Below are 25002 nucleotides of genomic sequence, written 5' to 3' on the forward strand. Positions count from 1 at the left end.
CCATTATCGGATGAATCGCATAAAATATCGCACGAGTTTTGTAGAATAAAGCTAATCGTACGCGGATTATACGTAAGTTAAAGGGATTAATGATAATTATACATTGAAATGATGCGAGTCGCTATTCGAACAACGAAATGCGCTTAGATAAATGAAATCGATAATGAGACTAATTATTTCCTCGTTTATGTCGGCGCGAAAGTATCCATAATTAATATAGTTACGTGCATTCCTACGATATGGCGATAATAATACGTGCGACTCGCCGATTCCGGCGCGACTGGCTTTGATAACTTTCGATAATAATTCGTGGGAAATCCAATTACCTCGTTGCCGTCGGCGCACTCTCGTCGTCAATAGTCGCAAAATTGCAAGGCGAGTTAGTTTGGAAAAGGATCGAGTTCTATTGTAAAAAAAACAAAAACTGTCCTATTACTTTCATTCTCGTTTACAGCGTTCCACCAATGTATACTTTTGATTGCTCACTAATTGCTTTCTACCGTGTATTAATAAAAACTTTATTGCATTCGAAGCGTTTCGCTCCGAATTTACTAGCACGAATATTAACACCGATGTAATCTAATGAAATGAAGAATACTTCCTCATGTTACATTAATGTTTCCACGATGAATTTTTTTCCAGGGTTAATTTTTTTTTAAATTTTAATAAATTTTTCTGTATCCTACAAAGTCGTAAAACAATTTCTAAAGAAATATATAACAATTATATAACATATATAACAATTAATATAACAATTTGTATAAATGTTTACGGAAAATTGGCGATTGCTACGTTCGCAGTTAAGTGGAACCGTTTTAATCCACGTTAAACATCGAGCGTCGAAGACTCGCGAGAAGTCTCGAGCAAATTAAGAAGTCCGGAGGCACGTGATGGAATAAGCAGAGAGAAAGAGAGAGGAAGGGTAGTGATAGCAGGCGAGTTGATCGGTGCGTGGGTGCACGCGTGTAATGGTGGAGCGAGTTGCACGCACACGATGCAGCTGATGACCTTGAACTCCCTGCTGATGTTCGATCTCGTGTTCCTGTTTTTCCTGTTTCTCGTCGGGGTCTCCTGTCTCGTATACTATCTGCCGGGTACTCGAGCGCATGCTTTCGCGCCACATGAGATCATCACGGCGCGGACGCCGCCGCGCTATGATACGCCGATCGACAATGTGTAAGGTGAGTATGGAAGGCTGCGAAACGCGCGACCGCATGCCAGCTGATTATCCGCGAGGTATCCTGTCAGTTGCGATATCGACTGGCTGGGCCTCTCGACGTGATTCATGAATAATCGATGAACCGTTCCATATCCGAAAATCGATTTCCAAACTGAATTGCACAAAACTGCGTTACACAAAAGTATCATACATCTCGACCGAATTGTCTCATTGACGTTTTCGATTTGAAAACGCAAAAGTCACATGCGCGCACAATGCTTATCCGATTACGAGCGCGAATGGAACTTTCCGCGCGTTGGCCATCGTACAGTTTAATTGGCATCCTGATTAAATCACGCGGAATCGCAGCGGCTCCCTGTTGTCAATGTTAACCGATTGTCCGCTAATTAAACGCCCTGCTTTCGCGATTACTCGTAACGAGTGTATTCATTATACGCGTATTTTCCCTGTCCCCTATAAGCATGTTTTTGTACCGGAGAAATATCAGATTTAACGATTTAGAAATAACGCAATAGTAACGAAAATTAATAATGCTGTTCAGTGAAACGTTACGACAAATGGAATATTCAATGCACATCTGATTAGCTAAAAGCGATTATCGGAACTCGGATAAAATATCGAATCTGTCAAAAGCACCCAAGGTTGCCTCTTTAAACTGACCGAATTCGGATATTGCATAATTTTACGCTCATGTTCTGCTTTGGGCATTGCATAAAAGGAGATCGAGTTGCACGAATGGTTGCATGTTTACCCATTATATTTTGAGAATACTAATATATGCATAGAACGCGATCGAATCTGGTATAAGTCATATTCGAGGCTTGGTTGAAAAATACAGTGTATACCTAAAATTATTCTTATAACGCTAATAATTACAAATCGTATATTATAAAAATAAAAAAATAAGAAAAATTACTTTTAAAAAATCTTAAACTTTATAGAATTAAGAAAATCTAGAATTACATCAGTGATAAATGTAATAAGTATATGTGACAATCAAAATACAAATATTAATAAAATATATGAAAAACAGACATGCCTTTTTATAGAATAAATTATCTAGTTTAGAATTAGCTAATCTTTTCGATCTTGCGTGTTTGTTTGTTTGTTTGTTACGTAACAATGAAGAGTTTAACGCCATTATCCGAATTGGCTCGTTAATTTTCCTCGAAGTTCTCCTTTATCGCTAGTTGATTTCGCGGAAAACCGGCGCCCAGCTTCGCAAAACAGAATATTTGTCGCGGAAAATTAATATTTCAACGAAGTTTCTTTTCAGTACTTGCCGGGAAAAATCAAACTTAATACACAGTGTACAAGAGAGAACAAACAATAATATTAAAGAAGGCCAAAAGTTTCAAATTGGATAATGCTCTAAGTTTTTAGCGAGTGTCGATAAGGATAAAATAAAAGTAAAAAGAAGCGCATAATGTAGTTCCCTATAATAAAAAAAATATATTTGAATTTTCTTTTTTTCTTATTATATTAGCTATTTGTCTTTTAATATTGGAAATTGAATTATGTCAGAATACTATATATATTATATAGTAAAATAAAAAATAGTAAGATTTCATTATAAAATGATTTTTTAGGCTGATATAAATTCGTACTCTAAAAAAATTAGAAAATAAAAAAGAATTGATTAAAGAATTAGAAAGAATTAAAGATATCATACATATAAGAATGATATTAATATGATATTAATGATATTAATATTAAATGTTGATAATAATATAATATTGAGTAAAAAATGACTAACAAATAAAAGAAAAATATTAATTAATATCACCCCAGACAAAAACGACAATATTCGCAATAAATTTTACTGTCACAATCTGCTGTTTTAAACTCCAGGATGTACGAACTGGAATATCCATCATCGAACAAATCAATATATTTTACGACGGTTCATTGATTCGAAACAATTTGAAAATAATATACGATAGATGCGTGTAAGTGTCATCAGATGAAACAGATCACAATCGAAATGGATCTGAATCAAGTTTATTACATGTTGTAAATAATTGGGATTATAATTGCACCATGCGTTGTCTTAATTACTGTTTAATTACTGCAGGGAAGTTACACCTGGGAGATTGCGTTTAATTTATAACTTTGTTAACGGAACCGCTTGTAAATAGTGCGAATGCGTGAACGCTAAATGAGAAATTTCTGCGATAACTTCGTAATACATGTCGGTGAAGCGAACGATCGCACCTGATCGAATAAAGTCAGACGGGCTGTAAATTGACAGCCGTCCTGTTATGGAACTAATCACAATTATAGTCATAGCAATAGTCATATATCTATTGAACAAATTACAAAAAATGTCACACAATCTATCCAATAAAAATAGAATTTGCGAAAAAATGATAAAACGAGCGTGCAATTTGTTATTTCAAAAAGTTATTAAGTGTATAAGTTATTAAAAAGTTATTAAGTATATAAATAAGTTTTCTACTATTTTTTATAAAATTCAATTCAGACTTTCTATTAATCCGGAATCTATAATTTACTTGATAGATGGAAGAAAGTGATGAAAAATGGTGGGAATTACTGATTGAATTATACATGTATAATTTATTAATAAACATTAAATTTTTCATAAAAAATAGTGGAAAATTTACTTATACATCCAATATTTTCTCCACGTTATATAGAGTATCTTATTGACAGAGTTTGCAGTTTCAATTATTTTCCTTATTAACTAGTTTATTCGCAAAGTTCAATATCGAGTACGACATCGAACGAAGTTACTGCAGAATAGTATTGCCTTCTCTGCGCGAGAAAACGAAGAAGCGCGTTTTCATTCAAGCGGAAATTTCGCGACCATGATCACCGCATAATAGAAAGGACAATCGCAGCTGGCTAAGTTAGAAGTGCGAGAAAGTGCAGAAGAGCGAAACGCCCACGAGACTATACATATATATATGTATATATCAAAACACTGAGCTATCTCTGAAGTCTATTCTTGCGGGAAACTCAATAATCTGAAACTTGCATGCACGTGCTGACCGTCTATCGAACTTCTCGATATACTAAGTAAACGTTTCGTATTAGGAAAAGTAATCTTCCAATGAGAAATTTTGAAGTAGATATTTTTATCAATTTAACGATAATAATTATAATCGTAATAGTAATAAATCCCTTATGAAAAAAATAGATATATTCCAAAGTTTCAGAGTTTTTTATATCATTTTCACATAAAATTTAAATAATAATGTTTTAATGTTAAATTTGAATAATAATGATCGCGCTTATCTTTCACGTGAAATAACTCAAATAATAATTCAATTCTTATAATTTTAATAATTAAATTTTGCAATCCAAACACGACCCACGCGTTGCACAAACATGTACAAGCTACTAGAGCTTTTTTCTCATAACACGAACAGAAAATTAGCGGGGAACGAAGGGCAGATAACGATAGCCCGCATTACTTTGCTTGAAAGAGCAGTCGCGAAGGAGAACATCGCTGAAAATGGAGTTGACGGCTATTGTTTTCTCTGACGACGGTATATCTGTTGATTAGTTCCTCGGGATGTGCATATGACGTCGAGATTCGCGGCTGCTAGGTTTGTATGCAGACAGACACAAAGAAGAATCACACGGTCGCATCATCGCGACTTTCGATTACAAATAAATTCGCGGAAAATTGCGGAATTTTCACCTTCGATAGATAAACTTGCGCATATCTTAATTTTTCTTCTTATCCTGTAAAAAAATATTCTGTAAATATTTAGTCCATTTTGAAAGCATTATTTATGAAACAATTTAAATATTTTATATATCCTACTTTCACGAGGCTATATCAAATTTTTTTATACACAACATTTTGATAATAATTTTTCTAAATAATTTTTTAGAAAGGAGTGTCATTTTTAAATAAAAATATAATGTAAAATAATATATTAATAAATTAGAAGAATATATTTTTATTTAATTCAACAAACTAATCTTGCCAAAATCATATTTGCGTCAATTTTCGATGGAAAAGAAATATTAAATATAAATATTATTTTCTTTTTAATAAAACTATAACTATATCATGTATACTAATAAATCTTTTATTGCAATCAAGATTTTCTTTCATACTATTTTATATGATGTATAATGCTGTTGGAAAATGAAAGAATGTAACATTTACAAAATAATCGAACCATGGTGATATATATCGGCTAACAAAGGTGCTAATATAAACGAGACTGAGCAAGCAACAAGCCTGATACCTTCAATATGTACGCCCTGGCTTGTTTGCTTATTTGTTTATTCGAGACACAGGCTGCGAAATACATTACCGCCGTTTCGTCACTCCTGCTATGTTCATCCTGTAAGGCAAAGTAACACAAGACCCAGTATCGAAATTTTTGCCAAACAATCTCGCTTGATATTTTCAATTCGTATTGTTACAAAATTTATTATAAGACTGCCCAAGAAATATTCATGTGATTAATTAATTTCCATATAAATTTTAATCATTAATTATGAAGTATTATGTTAAAACACACATTATTTCATTCACAGAATGCCAACGGACGTGATCGAAGTCCCAGGACTCGCAGTGGTGGCAGGGGATGTTCTTACCCTGCGAGGCACAGGACTCGCTGCTGCAGAAACATGGGCTCTCCTTTGCCAGGCTGCCCAGGCCCTCCAGGATCTCTTTCTTTCAAGTAAGTCCAAAATTGCGTGCTTTTATATATATGTATAATTCAAAAAAGAGAAATACTTTTTCACTGTTTATCACTAGTTACTTTAGTTAACGAGCACATTATAATTTGTATTATTATGTCTGTAATGCTTCACTTAATCGAATAAAAATCGCAGTTACATGATAAAAAAATTAGAAATGAAATTTTAAATTCACATATTGCACGAGAGAGATATACTCACGTGCAAACGTATGAACGCATGCGACACAAAACGCAATCAATTATTGCTTTTCTCAACCGTTCGTATTAATTTAGTAAAGTTACATTATTAATTCACACGCACATGCATGAAAATATATAATTACATACATCAATTGAATGTATAATGAGCAAAAATAACTATAAATGAGCAAAATCAGTGCTCATTATTAAGATATTTAATTATATCTTGGATTGTTTTAAATTTTTAAATGCTTAAGAAATATAAACTCACATAAAAATATTAAAAAAGATCGCTTCAGATATTGATCCAAATATAACATTTTAGGATATGAAGTAAATATTTTTGAGCGAGTACGATAAAAACATGACACCAAAATACAAATCTTATAGAAATATAAAACCATATAAAATTAAATATATAAATGATAATAATAATAATAATTATATCAGACTAATATTTATCACTTATGTTATTGTAATAATATTATCAATGTCTATCTTTTATCATTTTTAATAAATGATGATTAAAATAAATTACACAGAGAGCGAATAATGATGATAAAAAAAAATTTAATTGGATGAATCTTCTAAGTTTTCTCTTTCGGAGAAAAAAAGATCCCTGCCTAACTTTCTCGATGCATCATCAATCACGTAACTCGGGGAGGATTTTTGGCGCCAGAGGGTAGATGAGATGGACAGATATGATTTTTATAGCGCACACTGTCACACGAAAGGCATTTTTTTTGGCACCACCAACGGTCATCGATGCGTGAAATAAAACAGATATAAAAGAAAATATCATAAGAAGACTGCTTCGTCAGAGCATAACATTGTTTTACCTTACGGCCTTCAGAACACCCTAAACGGGAAGAAGTAATGATGCAGGAAGAGGTTGATGTAATCGAGCATTATCTGTAATATATTTGACGACGTTGACAAAATGTTTAAGAGGATATTAATGTATTTATCAGAAACATTGTCGCGTATAATAATTCGTATAATTTTTAATTTACGCGTGAAAAACATTTTCCCTTTATCGCTATCATAAAAGTGAAAAATGTAGCATATTTTTATCGAAATAATATTGCAAGTAATATTACGAAATTATTATATTATCTTTTTAGAGTGTAATATACTTTCTATTACATTAGTAAAACAACTTGAAAATTTATTCTTGTGAAGTTTGGAATTTATATATAAATTCTACAATTTATATAATAATTCCAATAACAGTTATATCTTAATATTAAATTTGTACTTAATCTCTTTAAATGATAAAAGTATCATAATTCCGTAATATGTACATATTTGTAGTATATTGCTATATTTTTTATTTATAATAGATTTAATTAAAAAATTAATAATAGTTTAATTGGAAAGTTATTAGTAATTTATTAACTAGTTTAATGATACTGTTGTGTATGTAAAATTTTAATATTGTTTTATTTTATTTTATTTTGTTTTTAGTATCTTTTTGCACAGATTTTATTGGCGATTTTTTCGATTACAAGACGATATGCACACACACACATTGGCTACAATAAACTTGGGGGAGAAGGGGATAGCAGTAGTCATATCTGAAATATTTTAAACCATGCCATATATGGAAGTTCGACCAATATTTCCTGCAAAGCTAGGGATTGCGGATGGATCATTCTTGGACTTTATGCTTTCGAGAGCAGAAGAAACCACAGAAAAAATCCCACGTAATGGATATCTTTTGATATGAAAAGAAAATAAATAGCATGCAATGTGTATAAATGAATAGTATGCAATGTATGTGTGTGATGATTGCATTTTGTGTGTTAAATATTGGACATTTAAATAAACAAATTATTTTTGTTTTAAATTAGGAAGACTTCCTTTAAAAAATATGAAAAATGTAAAACATATAAATGTATATATCAGGATAATATTTATTATTATACACAGATTCTCGCATATAATAGAGAAGAGAATTCAAAGTATGGTTGCAGTATTGAAAAATGGAATTATATATTAGAAATTAAATATTAGAAAAATGGAATGTGAGCTTATAAATTTTTTTGGAAATTATACATATAACTATAACAATTATAATAGTAATAATACTAATGATTGCTAATAATAATAATAATTATTATTATTGTTTATTGCAAAAAATATAATATAAAGTCAATATTCAGTAATTATAAAGTTGGAGTATGATTTTTTCCACTTATAAACTCATATATTTAATTAAATATAATATATATAAATATAATATATTGTTTGATTTCATACATATAATTATATTTTATCATGCACGCGTGCACAATTAATAATGTGACTTTATTAAATATAAACGGTCAAAAAATGTAATAATTGACTGCGTTTTGTGTTGCGTGTATTCATACGTTCGCATGTAAATATATCTCGTGCGATATATGAATTTCTAGTTTTTTTTATCACGCAATTTTTATTCGCGATTTTTATTCAATGCAGTGAAATATTTTTACAAGCGTGTTATTATTATAATAATAATATGCTTGTTAACTAAGCTCATCGTGCGCCCACGTTTTTACGTACTGGAAAAATTCACGATGTATTCGGCGCCGATATCACACATCTCTGTCAATTGATACGTTCCCCGTGGCGATAAGTAAATTTATCATCGCGGGAGTTTAACTTTCGAAGTATACATCATCGCGAAAATTGCGCTGCTGCGAGCGAAATAAAGATCATTCCAAATATTGATCTAAATATTATATTTTATACGATATGAAATAAATATTTTTTTTATATTTTAAGCGAGCGCGGTAAAAACATGACACAAAAATACAATTCTAGGGACAATCTGCGATTTGTTTGTCTCTATATAAATGCGGTATGACAGGTATGCGGTATGGGGAACAGCAAACGGAATTCGAAGTGGAACATTACGGATGATGCATTCCAAAGAGAATCGATAAAGCATTAAATCTGAAGAGGACAAAGGCCGAGAGGCCGAGCGTTATTAAATTGCATGTATCGTGGCGACTACGCTGCCCTTCGCCCTGAGCAAGTCAAATGTCGAACGTGAAGTACTCAATAATCACAAGTCATCGAGAGGCGTCAAAGCAACGCTAATCGATTAATTGACGACGCTATCGTAACATTACTCGCATCACCGAGCAAAGCTTGTCACAGTAGTTCACTTATGCGTGTAATTATCCCCTGGATTAAATGACCTTTTTTATTATATACAGATATTAGATATTATATATTTTATTAGATATTATATATTTTATAATATTATCTTTAATATGAGATGTATAAAAATATATCAAATTTTAATCTCTCTCTACGTTTAAACATAATAATTCGTAAAATATCTTCAAGACTCAGAATCTTAAGAAGAGATCTAGCGTCTTTTTCGACGATCAATCTCAAAAGAATTATCTCTCTCAGCAGATTCTGAAGATTCGTGGATGGCATACATGTCAAAGCCTGTGCTATTTAATGGCAAATCGCAAAAAGAAAATCTTCTTAAAAATCTCGAAAATAAGTCATGGCCTGGTATGCATCTCCTCTTGACAAGAGGCTGCTTCAACCTAACAGTTACTTGATATCTTCTATGCTTCATCGAAACATCATATTAATATCGCCAGTACACATAATCGAAGGGATGAAGATTTTCAAAACGACGAATTATATAAATCGATATGTCGAGTTCATGCAATGAATGCAAAGCATCGATATCCAAGTCGTAGGGATACTAAGGGCAACGGATACTCCAAATCGGAGCAACGATATTTCAGTATCGAGATATGCATTGCCTTCTCGCGTGAGATTAAGCGCGTCAAGAGGCGCCAGGCTCGTGCTTCATTCTTGACTCGCATACGCGCGGCTTAACAGGCGTGTTTACAATGTCGGCAATTCGGGCCCTTCACTTCCCCCTGAGATCGCCTCGGTGAGGTATCCTGCGATTGCAATGCTGCATAGCATGACTCACGAGCGCCGTATAATAAGCGGTGCCTCGTCGGCATCGCAGAACCTTGGACCCCAAATGCCAAGGATTCATCCTTGCGTTAGTTGATAATGACCGACGACTGAAACTTCATCCGAAACATCTTTTGGACGCGATCGAGGTTCTTCGATCGCGCGAGAGACGCAAGAAATTTATTCGCATATAAATATCCTATACATTACTTAATATTTATTATCCTATATATCATTATTATTATACTATATATTATTAATATTTATTATCCTATATATTACTTAATATCAATATTAGCGCAATATTATTTCAAAATTATTAATCTCACGAATATTATTGATGTTATAAATATGGCTAAAATCTCTCGAAAGAAGAAACTAATATTATTACGTCCTGTTTTACGTGAAAAAATGCAATTTTTCCAGACGCGGTCCAAATTCATCTGCGCGCGATAATTCAACCGGATCCTCGAAATGAGACTGCATTTTTTTCATCGTGCCAGAGCTGTCGAGAAAGCGCGAATTTATCATGTAAATTCGCACAACCGTAATCGTTTCGAGTGCGAAATACGACTCTATATTACCGAGAATCGTTCTCACCGCATAATCGCCATCGTGACATCTGCTGTGTCTTCAACTGGCAGACAGCAAGAACCGTCCATTCTATCGCAGGTCTTTTCAAAGCAGCAGCTCTCGCGGTACACCTTGTGTACGGGAAGAGAAATACCGGAATTACGGCAGTGACTCCTTTGGCTGTGCGTTGCGGAAAGTGTACAGGGGCTTTAATAATGTCGGCGACACACAATGCCGTTGGCGAGGGAGACGTTATTCAACGACACCTAAACAGGGTCACCAGTGAATTCGTGCGTTCATCGCATGTCTTTGAAATACCTCCATTCACGTTAATACTGTTCATCTAATAACTCAAATAGAAAAACATTTCGATGAGCAAGAAGAGGAAGGACTTGAAGCTTTAACTATATTTCTCGTGAAAAATATAAAAACCGCGGAAAATATCGACTCGATACGCCTTTGCGGTCTACAATTTATGATATGGGTTCCCTGTGGATCAGAGCCAGCGATATTGGCGCGAGCATTTTAAAAAGGAGTCTGATACTGACGTGTCTCTTTCCACTTAAGAGTGCGGAAGAAAAATATGTTCCTGGCTCTTACTTGCAGCATGGGTTACCGCGATCCCATAAGAGCTAAATATTAGCATAATCTTTGGAAATTTGTACGAAAAATTCGCATTGTCGTAAAGCTGCATTTTATTTTCGATCTATCAATGTTTAGGCTTTTGTTAGAATGCACTATCTAAAATTGTGCAGAAAGTTCAATATTTTTTATAAAAAATGGCGAATATATTTTTAGTTTTACGTCCTAAAAACACTTCTTTTATATAAAATTAATTGTTTCCAAGATAAAACATAAATTTTTACGATCTGCATAGTTTCACGATTGCAGTCGCTGGACCATAGCTTTAACGTTATTAAAATCTAGGTCAACCGCGCGCGGGGGATATCGAGAAATCACGTACAAAACGTATGCGTCCCGCGCAAGACTCAACATGCAAGTCGCGATGATAATACAGGTGTCGGTTTTCACATAGTTGGAATTTCATTTTATAAGGAAGAATATGAAAATAACTGAAATTCCGCGAGCTCCTACCACCCGCATAACTTTCCGCTACAATAAGCGCGACGATTTACACGAAGTTGCATATTTCATTGGAATAGCTGCGATTGCAGTCTACATGAGCATCGATTTGCAAGACACACATGTGACGACGAGTGATGCTGTCGCAGGAATCGATGCCTTTTACTTGTCGGTTCTCAAACGAAAAAAGCGCAAAATCGTTGCGTTCAACTTTTGATCAGAGTTGTCTTACGAATGTTTTTTACGACTCGTTGTATATCGGTCTGCTAAACAAAGTTTTGCAGGACTTAACTTCGGCTGCATTAGCTACCCCAGTCCTACGTTGAAACAAATGCATCCCGATTGGCGGGTGTCTGTACCTTTAATGGCAATTCTGTGTTGAGCGGATAAAGTTGAACGTAAAGTCTCGAATAAAAAAAAAGAAAAAATAAGAGGTATAGTAAAATGAAGTGGATGAAATATATTTTTCGCTACGGGGACTTGTACTTTTCGACAACAGAAAGTTTGCAGCGATTAACATAATGTCGATTCGTTTTTGTATCTCGATTTTGTGAATTCTATTACACAGGGTGTTTCTTAATAAGTGCGAAAAATTTTAGATGATTCTTTGTCGAAAAGGGGGGTTTTTCATATAAACATATACTCCTACATCCCTCTCTGTGGAGTTACAAAAATGGGAATAAAAATTAGATTTTTATTTTTTTCTCAAATTTGGAACAAGTTAAAGAAATGAAATTAGGTCCATATTTTCTATTAGTAAAAAGGTTATTTATTAATATTTTTTTCAGTCTCCCGTATTGTATAAGGGGATGAAACTAGCAACTCCTACTCAATTTTTTATTAGAACTTTTTAATATTTATATGATAAACCCCCCTTAATTTTCGACAAAGAATCATCTTCTGAATTTTCATATGTTACATAATATATAAAATTATAAATGGAATTATGTCATGAATTATAAATTGCCTAAAGCGGATAAGATTAATATAATTTAACGAAAAGCATTATAAAAATATCTAATAAGATAATTTTTTTTCTTGCCTAAAATAAATTTATATTTAAATTAAGTTTTAGTAGTAACGTTAGTAAACAATCTAGCATGATTGAAGTGCAGAAACAAATTGTTATTTTGGTTGCGGTTTATTACGATCGCGTAATATCATTAGACGGGAATTAAAAACTTTTAATGAGATGAGATGCTGTTTACTCAAGAACATCTGCGAAAACATGGAACTTTTTGTTATGTACTGACATTGCGTCAAAAAACAAAAGATATCCAAAAGACACAGACTTTGTGTCGGGAGTTAGTGAAAGGGAATTATATTAATCTATTAGCAATCGACCCAAATCGAGATCGTTGCTGCAATGATCGATTCGGTCGGTGATATGACAGTTTTTGAGGAAAAAGGCACGAAAAAAAAAGGATTGAAATATGTCATCGCTTCTGGCACCGAAGGAGTGGATGCGGCATGGAATCCGCAGAGGTAAATATTTAGCCGCGAAGCCCCAGTTCGCTGTAAATTATGCCGCAAAAACATGAAAAACTATATATTATGCTACATCTCGTTTCAAGAGCCTGCGAGGAATCGTTCGTCCTCGCAATTCCCTCGACGATTTTTGAGAGGAATCGGGAAGAGCGGGGCATTCGACACTCGGAATGTATCACTATAAAATATACGCCGCGTATTTTACATACATCTCGCATTTTTCACGACGCCTTTTTGCGTTCTATTCGGCGGCGCGAGCACACGCAATACCTTATGAATGAATTGAAACGAACGGGACTGCAGTAACTCCATTTTAATGATGAGATTCCACGGCACCACGGTAGTTTTTCCGGGTCGGACAGTCCTTTTAAAGCCGAAGGGAAAAAATTTAGTTACGATATTTCTCCTCTCTTATTTGTCTCATCCTCAATAATATTAAATTTAAAAAATAATAACATAACAATAACAAAATAATAATTCTTATTATTTTTCTTACAATTTATAATCATGATAATTCGAACAGATGGCATTGACGCATAATTGACAAAGCACAAAGCACATTTGTGATGATAATCCGAAATTGAAGCTTCTTGTGTCAAATTATATTCCACAAATTCCGCTTTATCCGGGATGTAACTTAATCTATCTTGAATTGGTTCATCAAATTGCGGAATATTATTCTAGTCTGAATATTCGTTATATAATCGTGAACTGTGAAAGAGAGAAATTAGAAAGGTCGTTAATGCGAAAGACGTTCAAAGTGCATCGTCGCAGTCGGCGAGACGTAATTAATGATCGAGATAGAAGCCGCTAACCATCGAAGGGCGGCAATGAGGAGAGAACGTGGAAGATGAGCAGGCATTTCCCATGTGTGGGACGGAGTCTGGGGGAGGGAATCACGGAATCTCGCGCTCGCGCGGATGATCGAATTATGAACGTAGCAAACCGATGATGCTGTTAACGTGATGTAACGTACCACCTCTCCTCATAAAGTCATTATCCCAAATTGTATGTTGCAGTGGTGGAAAATGCACCGATGAACACATTAATGGCATCTTTAAGAGATTGCCATCGATGAAACACGAATTGATTACAAACAATAATAAAAATGCATGTAACGTGATTTCTTTTTTGCGCTCTCGATGCTTTGGCAGAAAAACCTTGCCGCGAGAATCTTCCTTATTCGTAGCAAAAAAAATTCACGACGGTGATTTTTACGACGAAAAATATTTCGTGTCGTAACAATAAACGTCAAACTCATTTACGACCTGTTATAAAATTATTACAATGATAAGTAGAGTTATTAGGAAGAAGATTTTCAAATATTTTCGCAGAAAGTCGATACCATTATCGAATAAAATCAAGTTCGACCGACCAAGTTCAAACGATCAGAAATAAAAGTCTATGAATAGCTGGCTGAAATACTCGTTTGACTTACAATTGATATTCCTCGAATACAATTTCTCTTTTATTTTAACTTCAGCTCACGTACTTCATACCGTTCATTAGCATATCGTATAACTTCGAAGATATCTATAAATGCTGGAAACGAACCTCGAAAAAAATAAGGCTTTAAAATTAAAATGGTCGTGTATGAATTAAAACAAAATGGATTAAAAAAAATTGAAGTAAGAAATTAAATGCTTCCCCAAAATTATAAAATATGTACAAATAAAAGAAATGACATATTAATAATCTATATAGCATTAAATATTGTTACTTAAATAAGAAATTAAGTTTAAATCAATAAACCATACGTCAATGTAAAAATGTATATCATCGATATAAGTATAACATTATGTTTTCGTGAAGATGTGTTGAAAAAAGGCAAAATGAAAAACATAATTTGAAAGAATTTATAACAATAAATATTCCTCGCAAGGAAAACCAAGTCGCGATGACAAATATCTTGTGTTATAATTTCACGAAATAGATTTCCCAAGAATCGATGGCATGTATTATCCTGTGGGCTCCCGCCAACACCTTGCATCGGAAGCGCACGAAGATTGTTTTAGAGATTCATGAAACGCCGCAATATTCACCTATTTCTAACCGCGTTGGCGGATTCCAGGACGGTGTCCCGTTCGCGTGGGTGTGACGTAGGCGTGCGTACGTGTACGCACAGCGCGGAGAAGACTGAGAATATATTCTATATGTGTGGCTAAACATGTATATGTATGAGCTTTGACGTTGATGGATAGTCTCCTAGAGCTCTCCGTTCTGTCTGTCCCATAAACACTGACCGTTCGAAATTCACCCTCTGCTATCCGCGCCCCCTTCCCCTTTCTATTTAGCGCGTGTATCTGTTGAGTAATACGACGAATGAGAGGAGCGCGACCCTCCTGGCAAGGAAAAATCGCGCTTGTGAAATCCACTGCGAACTCGAAGTTTTCCGATGGCCACAATCGTCAAAATAACTCCGAGTGAAAAATAACTCGAGTAAAATATATTCTCGGAAAATAATTAAATTTAAAAAAAATCGCCCTTTTATATATAAAATAATATTGTACAAATGATATGTTATAGAAAAAGGATATATTTTAAATTCTATAAACGCGGCAAAAAACAGTCATTATTGATCTAGGTTATTTAACCATATCTGTGTAAAATATACAATTAAATCTCATTTATCTTGAAAATTATTTTGGTTCTATCCATCGTGGTTATTTATCGCGAATCGAAATGTCCATTGCAAGTAATCGATTTTTAATTAGTCAACTGCAAACGCTACATCACTGATACGTTATTTTTTCAGCAGAAGTTATTGCATCGCTCAATAATATTATTAAATCGTAAAATAAATAATAGTCGTTCGTGGTTTGAAAAAGAGGCAAATAGATAAAATAATAAATTATATTTAAAAACTAAAAAAATATAATCAATGTTTAATTACAGAAGATTATTTAAAAATATATACCGAAAATAATATTTCAATATGTTTAATAATGTTTTATATATGTGCAAAACTAAAAAACTAATAAATTGTTAAAAATAACGTATGTCCATTTTTTATTAATTTTTTTAATGTATGTAATCGTTTATCTTTAGCAGTAAATATAATAAGCCTGAAAGAAACTGGAGTATTGATTTCCTATCTTTGCTTGAAACGAAGACAGTCCAGCGAATGAAAATCGACAGTGGAAATCGACATTTGAATCACTGTGACAAGTTGAATCAGTCATTCAAAACGACGATATCAAGCAGTATCGAGATCCACCACGAATAAACGAGAGATGAAGGACGAGTATTCCGATAATCCCGACATATGAAGTTTCCTCCGTTCTATCTCATCTATCTTTGTCTCTCATTATCTATCCACAAAGAGACAACCGTCTAACTCTTGCCGCTTACGCTCGTCTGCTTGGAAAACCCTTTAAACGTTCCTTCGCAGATTAAAAGCGGAAATACCGCGACAGTAACTCCAAGAGAAATATTATGTTTGCTTTGAGAAATAATATTCATAGGTAAAGTGATGCTTTAGATATAAACGATGATTAAATTTTAATAACATTTTTGCTGAATTTTAAGTAGATTTGTGTTATAATAAAAAATAAAAGCTATTTTATTACTTCCAACATTAAATATTTTTATATGTAAAATTCTGAAATTATATCAATCTGTGAGAAAATCCAAAGTTAATTTAAAATTCGATGGAGATGTTTCTTCTCTCTCTTTCTCTTATCTTTATCTTTATTTACTTTATTACTTTTATTTTATCTTTATTTCTTTCAAAACTTAGTAAAGATCATTTGTTTTCTGTCATTTATAATACTTAAAAACTATTGGTAATTAAGGAGTTTGTTCTAAATTAATTAAGAAAAATCTGTCACTAAAGTATGTTAGCAAGCTATCTTGTACATTATAATAATAAAGAAAATCTCAAAATTTATTCAACTGTTAAAAAGAAAGTGATCTACATGTCAATCCAACTGGAATTATATTGAATCGAACATATATGTATTAGATTTCTCTCTGATTTCCTTAAATATTCGCATTCTCTTTATGTGCCTCTTTGTCTTGGCACGTACAAGAAATTACAAAGTCAGCTCTTAATATTCAATTTGACTGAAGCAGCCAAGATCTATTTCATGATTAAATGGACATGTTCGTTTATTTAATTTAAATATTAACATCAAATATTATACAATTATTTAGAATTATTTAAAATTAAATAAATATTTGAAACATTAGTTATATTGATGGGAAAAATAAAAGAAACTCTTTTCCTAGTTTCTAAATATATTCATATATATATAATTATTAACAGAGCCGAAGAAAAAAAAGCAAACTCTCATATGTGCACATATACTCTCTCTAGCTTTTTATTACACGTAGCTCGATGCTGCTAATAGTTTAGGAATATCGAAAAGCATGAACATAATAAAATTTCAGAGAAATCAGAAAAAATTATTTTGATAGAATAATTCATCTTATTTTCGAAAATTAAACTTAAGTTTGACTTTCACAAAATAAAATCAAAACATGTCAACTTATTATAGGATTACTTATTATATTTTCCTTTTTACTTCTATTCATTCTATTTATTCCTATTCATTCCATAAATTATTAGAAATACTAAACTTATTCACGTAGACAGCTAGATTAACTACTTTGGCGATTCTGAAAAAAATACAAATGTTTAAAGGGGCATTTCCATTTTTAAACTAAAAGCTTTGGAATGCCCGCGCCATTTCCCATTATTGCCTGAACGAAGATCGATGGAAGACAGATACAATGCGATGTAACTCGAGATCTGCTTCGACCTTTTGCGGCGTGGAGAGAACGCGAAAGATATAATGGGATGTAGAAAGAGCAACCTAATGTTTGGAGTATAGGTACGGTCATCAATCACGTATGAAGATTTCGTAAACATGGTCACGGTTATATGCATTAACGTATATTCACTTCATATTAACGAAGCAGTTACAATAATTAGCCGAAAGTAATTAATGTTAATGCTACCTAAAATATTTATTTGCATCTTTGAAACAAGTTACTAATCAAAGGAAACAGTAAAATTTTATTATTCACAATAAATATATTTTAATGTCAAACATATAATAAAATATGTTTATATAAAAGAAAAATATTAATTCTTATAATTAAATAGCAAGTATAAAAAATATATTCAAATAGTAAGTATAAAAAATATATTTAAGAAAATCTAATATATATATATATATATATATATAAGTAAAATTATTTTGCATTTTGTCTCTTGAAAAATTATTTCGCAATTTTCCACCTTGATATTAAATTTCGCAATTGCCATTTTTGTGTCGAGCGAATTTTGTCCGTCAACTTTCCGGACGGAATATTCTGCAAGCGGCAAAGTAACGTTTCGTTGTTACATACATTGTTTACAGCAAATAAATCGTCGTGCCATTAGTTTCGGCGACTCTCGTATTCTACAGAACAGTAAGTCGCGTCTTTGTTTTATCGTCAGCGATCGGACTGCGCCGTCTGACCGTGTCCGATCGTTTACAGAGATCGACTACTGGTTCAACATCAAATGAAATAACGCCGGTGAAAATATCGCCGGTGAAAAAGAGACAGTGATAGATGACGCAAATGCTCGGTAACGTTGTACGGTTTATCCGGTAAATTTCTTCCTACCGACGAAATGCAAATGGCATCGATAATTAACGTGTTCAGTATGCAAATGGTAATGCATATTTTCAAAAATGACCATACTAAATTTGCAACAACGTAGTTGGCACTAGTCCATTTATAATTAATTTTAAAAAGCAAATATAGAAATTATTTAATTTATAATGTATTGCAATATATTAGTAATATTTTTTCCCACATAATTTTATTTTAATGAATTTAAATATATTTTGATTGTATTGATTTTAATATAATTGATTTTAATGATTTATATATATTTGTACACATAAATGGATTCTCGTCTAACTTTGAAATATAATGATCGGACGATGTAATTCCGTGAGTCGTCTCTCTTCATTTAGGGATTAGTCGAGATTTATCAGTAAACATGTCGATCCGTTCGGATCCACCTAATTTCCTTAGGGCTTAAATCTTCGAAGAACGGAAATAGTTTATCGCTCGAGAGCGTTCGGTTCGACATTTCTGCTTTCTAATTTACACGGAGATCTGTCCGATCGTCCGTAGAGATTGACTACTAGAATTAGAAATCGCGACTCGTATCACTGATTGCAACAAATACGAACAAAAATGAATTGCAACTCATAATTTACATAAATATTTCACATAGATTTTTGTAGTTAAAATAGAACATGACAATTGATTTAAATTTCCGCATAGATGCGCTCAGTCTTAATTATTGAGCGTGTCGAATCTCACACGCTAGTTCTCGCTAATTTCCTTAGCGCTTTTAGCAAAGGCAGGAGGGGAAGAATTTGTCGGTAGAAGCGCTTGCCTAAATTACCGGGGCGTACTCGGGGGACAATATTCTCCGTGTCAAGGCGCTTTAGCCCACCATTAGGCTGTTAATGTTCGTGACACGCGCAGAATTAGCACCCCAATGGCAAATTATACGGGATTTATAATGAGAACGGTATAATAGGTGACCCAGCATTTGTGCCTAGTCTGTTTGCTATTAAGCAAAAACGAAGGAATGTCCGCATGGGAAATGTGGTGACTTAACTTAGTTTATTAAGACACAAAAAGAAAGTAACGCTCAAGTAAAATCTGATGTTTTCATAAAATGATTACGGAGTAATATTTTAAAGTCGATGCTCTCTCTTCTGTATACGTCCGTAATGTAATACAGAAATTGCGATAAAACTCAATCACGGTTATTACCACGATCGGAAAATGTTAAAAAGATTGACGACTCGCCGTCTTGGCCGATACTGGAGCAACTAGACGCGCGCGATTGAAGAAAATACGATTAGAAGTTTGCAGAAGAAGACGAGATTTATAGAAGAAGAAATCGTGGAGGTTTCCTCAATCTTTTTCGATGCAACGCGATTTCCCCCCAATTATATCCCAAGCATTCACATAATTCCATAAGACCTTGAGAGTTCGTGGACGTTAAAAAGTACGTAGCGCATTATAAACGATAATAAATGATTCTGGACGACAAGAGTGTGCGCGATCGCGATAAATAAACCGAGCAATTTCCAGAAAACCCTCTTGTCGAGTAGAAGATCCTCACGCACCTGCGACCAATTTCCTTTAAGCCTGTCGGTCGCTTCGTATAAGCTAACTATCGAAGAATTAATTATAACTTTAATTCTCCATAAGTAGTTTGGCATGAGTATAACCGATTGTGGTTTCGAGCGACAAATCATCATTATACAACATATTAAAACGACTGACAAGCATGCCAAATTGTCATGTAATAGAAGAAAATTTTTGAATGAGAATTACGTGACTTTCTTCTTTAATCTTTTGCTCGTTGTCTTATAAATCTTTAACAAATTTTATTTCTTTTTTTTCCGTTTAAATATAAAAAGTTTATAAAAAATCATATTCTCGAATATGGATCTCTCCTCTTAAAAATATAAAAATATACTCTTTATTGTTATCTTTAAACATTGCTCATGTCATTGTACATGTGAAAGAGTTTCAAGTGGTAGTAATTTATATATTTGACGACACAATCCCATATTTCTCATTAATATTTGTTCCAGATGGAGGCGTGGTAGGTGGTTCGAGAGCAGGACCAGTTGTGACTCCGCATACACTGGAATTGACACCACGTGGTAGGGTTTTACTGCAGCTTGCACCGCCAGAGACTGCTCGCGCGTATCTACCACCAGAATATCGACCCGGTCGGATTTATTCGGACACCGATTCGGAAAAAGTACGTTATTCGCAACGCAGCGCTTAATGACGCGTCATTAATAACGAATTTTTCAATAATAAATTGCGTCCCAATCAATGTCCATCACTTGGTGAATTTTAGCGCGGTATTTTGATATTTACTTTACATCTGCCGTTCCAATAAATAATGCCAATGTTTACTAATCCTACTAAATTATTAAACAGCATGTTGCAAATGATTATATGACATAAATTTCAAAATTTATTTCTTCATTTTTCTCCTAAGTTTTTCGCATTTCCCGATCTTCTATAATGCATATTGCTATTCGAATTTGCAAAATACTTGTAGTTTCCAAATAATTATGTGATGTGATTTCTAACGCTTATAAAATTACACGGATAAAAATAAATAATCAATGAATCGAATAATTACGTATTGTGAGATAAATATATGAAGAAAGACCGGGCAAAACACATTTATCAGAAACAGCTCTGTTTTTCCAGTCGGTGAATTATACACGCACATATAAATAGTCTTGGTATTTACCGTAAGGTTGATGGTATAATTAAAAGAGCGAAACGTAGAAAATTAAGAACGCGTTCTATTAAAATCCTTTCAGCGCGAAGAGGATTAAGCTGCCATGCTCGTCCTTTGACGGTCCGAGGATTTTTTATTTGCTCGACACTCGCATTTCAGCGCGAGTTGAATTTTTAACGGAACCTCATCGTTGTACGAGACCGACTGTTTGAAAGATTCGAGGAACGAAGAGGGACGCAGAGACCGAAGCCAGTTTTTTTAGTACTTTTATCAAAATCCTAGCGTCGTTTCTATATCTCCTCTCGTATTTTTGTCGGCGCGTCCCTTGAATTTTTTCGCTCTCTCCACTTTCTCCATTTCTCGCCGCGATCCCTTTCATCCCCCCTTCCCCCTCAGCGCCATTCTTTCTTCCTGTTGATGGCCGGCTAGAGCTTCGTTGTTTCAACACAGACCGGTATTTATCTCCTGCAGATTAAAGGGAGAACAAACGGCGCGCACGATAAATAAACTTCGGCGCATCGTTCTTTTATATCATCGATTTCGAAGCTTCTCTTCCTTCCCTCTCCCTCCTCTGTCTCGCCCCCGTAACGAAAAGATAAGCCCTTGCGGGAAGCACGCAACCCTGATGCAGCCTGTTATATCCGTATCGCTCGTTAATCACGCCAACAAAAGCGATGGTAATTTACGTTTACGCGACATTTCCCAATCTGCAACTATATCGCTGTAACATTGAAATAAAATCTTTGACATTTATAAAGATTCAATGATAATATAGAGGCTGTTTAGAGGCTATTTTAACGATTCAGTGTTCTAGCTATAAAGTCTTTTACAAGAAATTGTGAAAAGTTTAGATGATTCCTGTTTTATTATGTAATATCTGCATTTAATATCTACATAATGAAAAATCTAAATATTATTAATTTCCGCATTTCATATTTTATTATTCGTAAACTAAAATTCACGGTATAGCCATAGAAAATATTCAAAAAAATATGAAGAAAAAAAATGTGAATAAAAGATACTTATATCCTAGCCCGCTTTTATATAATTGTAATGCAAAAGAATATTATCTTGAAAATGCGATACTGATTAAATGCAAAAATACGGAAGTTCCTTCAATAAAACTCATTAGAATTTAATATATAATAATTCCAATCTGTTTTCCCTCTGTTCGCTATCCAAGCCAATATCAAAATGCGATATTCAATTTCAATCGAATAAATTGATGCATCTCGATTAACAATGTTTTAAAACATGATATCGAGAAATGATCGAGAATTCTGCTTCATCGCGACAAGATTTTAGCGAAGAAAGAAGGATTTCATTACACGCGGAAAAAAATATAATTAATTTTATTGCACTACTGAGTTGGAAATAATTAACAGTTCGTTGGACATTTAACAATACTTCTTCAATGTAAAGACTGTAAGAGAAGATTTCTACAAGATTTATGCGAGAGACGACTAATTTGAGCTCGCAGTTAAAAAGCGCGGAAAGAAATGCCTCTTTTTTCCTACAAACTTTTATAATAAAACAAAATAAAAAGAAAAGGGCGACATAGTGATTCGTATAACTTTCTTGTACCTGTTCCGATTTTAGACGATATTATGAGGAATGATAGCGGACTTTGACTCAGGCAAAAGACACGAAACAAGACACGAATTTATGACTCAGACATTTCATATTTTCTCGTTGTTTATGACAATATAAGATATGAATAAGAGTTTATGATTAGAAAAGAAATTCCAAATAAATTTGATTGGATAATTATATTATATAGAATTAAATTATACATTTTTATTATTTGTGTACTTATTTTCTATGTAAGCTACAGGATGTCGTAAATCTATTCAAAAATATTTGCAAAAATATTTTTCAAAATTTCTCAAGGAATAAATCTTTCATACAAATATTTTTCCATTAATATTAATGTTAACTTATTTGGCTTTTGCCAAAATATTTTATATCTATCATTGATAGGAGAGTCCTTTCATTTCTATATTCACATTGCGTTTCCACTTTCCCGGAGAATACGAAATACTTGTCAGCAATGGCTACAGCACGGCAATACACAACAACGATTACCTGTACCAACACTAAGCGAACGCGAAAAAGCGTTGCTTTTCCCGATGGTTGTCGCTCTTACATTTTTCACTGCATGACACGATACACAAGCGAGTTGTTAGAATGATCTCTGTGACACTGTAGTACACGGTGAGAGTCGCACAGGTGCTGTAACCTATATATGCAACGTGGTTACCGTTGCTTCCTGTTCTCGTAAATAAACGAGAAAGCTACGGCCACAACTTGAAGTCAATGTAGCTTAAATTCACGAAGATCTCATGTTTTTGACGTTTAAAATACTGGCGAATATTTATATTAAAATATTAAGTACATATTAGCTAAAGTAATTAAAACTAAGCACTATAATATAGTGTTTAGAATCTTACCTGATAAAAAGTTTTGCATCAATGCAACTTTTCTCATCTTGAGAATTTTTTAATATCGTGTATAAATATTTATTCTATTTATTCTGCAAGGTGAAAATATGAAATTTCATCGATGCTTATTTTCCAAGTGTCGAGGCAATAAAATTCACATAATCGATAATCGATATTTTGTAATACCATCTACGTGAGGGTATTATTAAACAACATTGTTTTCTCAGCAAAAAAATATCGATAACTGATATCCTCGAATCTATATAATCCTTGATGTATCTCGATGCGTATGTGAGTGGATGTATGTTTACATATACGTGTGTTTTCTCTTATAAAAATAAATCTGATTATTAAAAATCCTCTTTCGATAGAAAAACTTGACTCGAGATTGATGTATTATTCTTCGACAGGCAGCTTAGTCGATATAAGAAAGATTACCATGCGTCTCTCCGACATGGTATTTTATTTATCAGTCTATAGATCTTTGCTTAGAAATTGCAAACTACAAGTTTTGAGATTTATTAAACGCTTAACAAAATTCAGGAAAAATATTTTTCATCATTTAACACTTTTCTCAAGGTAATCATTCGTTTTATTTATCCACCTAATATAAAAATCTCCATCCGCAAATGTATATTTTAAAATATACACATATCACAAATTTATAAATCTAGCAAAGATGTATTTCTATTTAACGCTGTCTTATATAAATAAAGTATTTCAAATTTGTTGCTCGAAAAAAATTGATAATTAATTAATTGTTTATACTGCATATCTTTTAATTAATATTCATATTTAATATCTTTATTAACTATTTAATGTCTCTCTTAATCTATACTAATTAGTCTTATTTTGATTACAGATGTGGATGTATTCTTTAGGAAGGGCGTTACTTGACACGACCCCTAGAATAGCGGCATTAACGGGGACCGTTTCTGTTTCGCCTTCTTCCGCTTTGCAATCAGTGTTGGCCGCTATGACGGAGCCTGATCCTCGCAGACGTGCCTCTTTGATGAATCTACTCGACGTAAGTTTTTAAATTTTAACGCGTTCTCTTTTTCTCTCTATCCAACATAAGTTTCTTGTCCCGACACGATATTGTTGCACTTTTACCAGTTCTCTCGATGTAATATTTAT

General features: G+C 33.3%; 1 protein-coding gene across 3 annotated transcripts in view; it reads left to right on the plus strand.

Annotated features, from left to right (window-relative positions):
* LOC145975457 (uncharacterized) overlaps window positions 1-25002 on the plus strand; it is a 76588-nt gene that overhangs the window by 30823 nt on the left and 20763 nt on the right. For 2 of the 3 annotated variants that reach the window (XM_083105944.1, XM_083105945.1), the window contains exons 2-5: window positions 801-1181; window positions 5702-5847; window positions 20754-20926; window positions 24728-24892. In XM_083105944.1, the coding sequence (XP_082962070.1) occupies window positions 5703-5847; window positions 20754-20926; window positions 24728-24892 (483 nt within the window). In that variant the 5' untranslated portion in view covers window positions 801-1181; window position 5702. The remainder of the gene's footprint in view (window positions 1-800; window positions 1182-5701; window positions 5848-20753; window positions 20927-24727; window positions 24893-25002) is intronic. The other variant, XM_083105943.1, reaches the window with a different exon arrangement.

This window comes from Camponotus vicinus, unplaced genomic scaffold (genome assembly GCF_025532165.1).
Source record: "Camponotus vicinus isolate PSW18456_S1 unplaced genomic scaffold, iyCamVici1.0 SCAF_8, whole genome shotgun sequence".
Lineage (NCBI taxonomy): Eukaryota > Metazoa > Arthropoda > Insecta > Hymenoptera > Formicidae > Camponotus > Camponotus vicinus.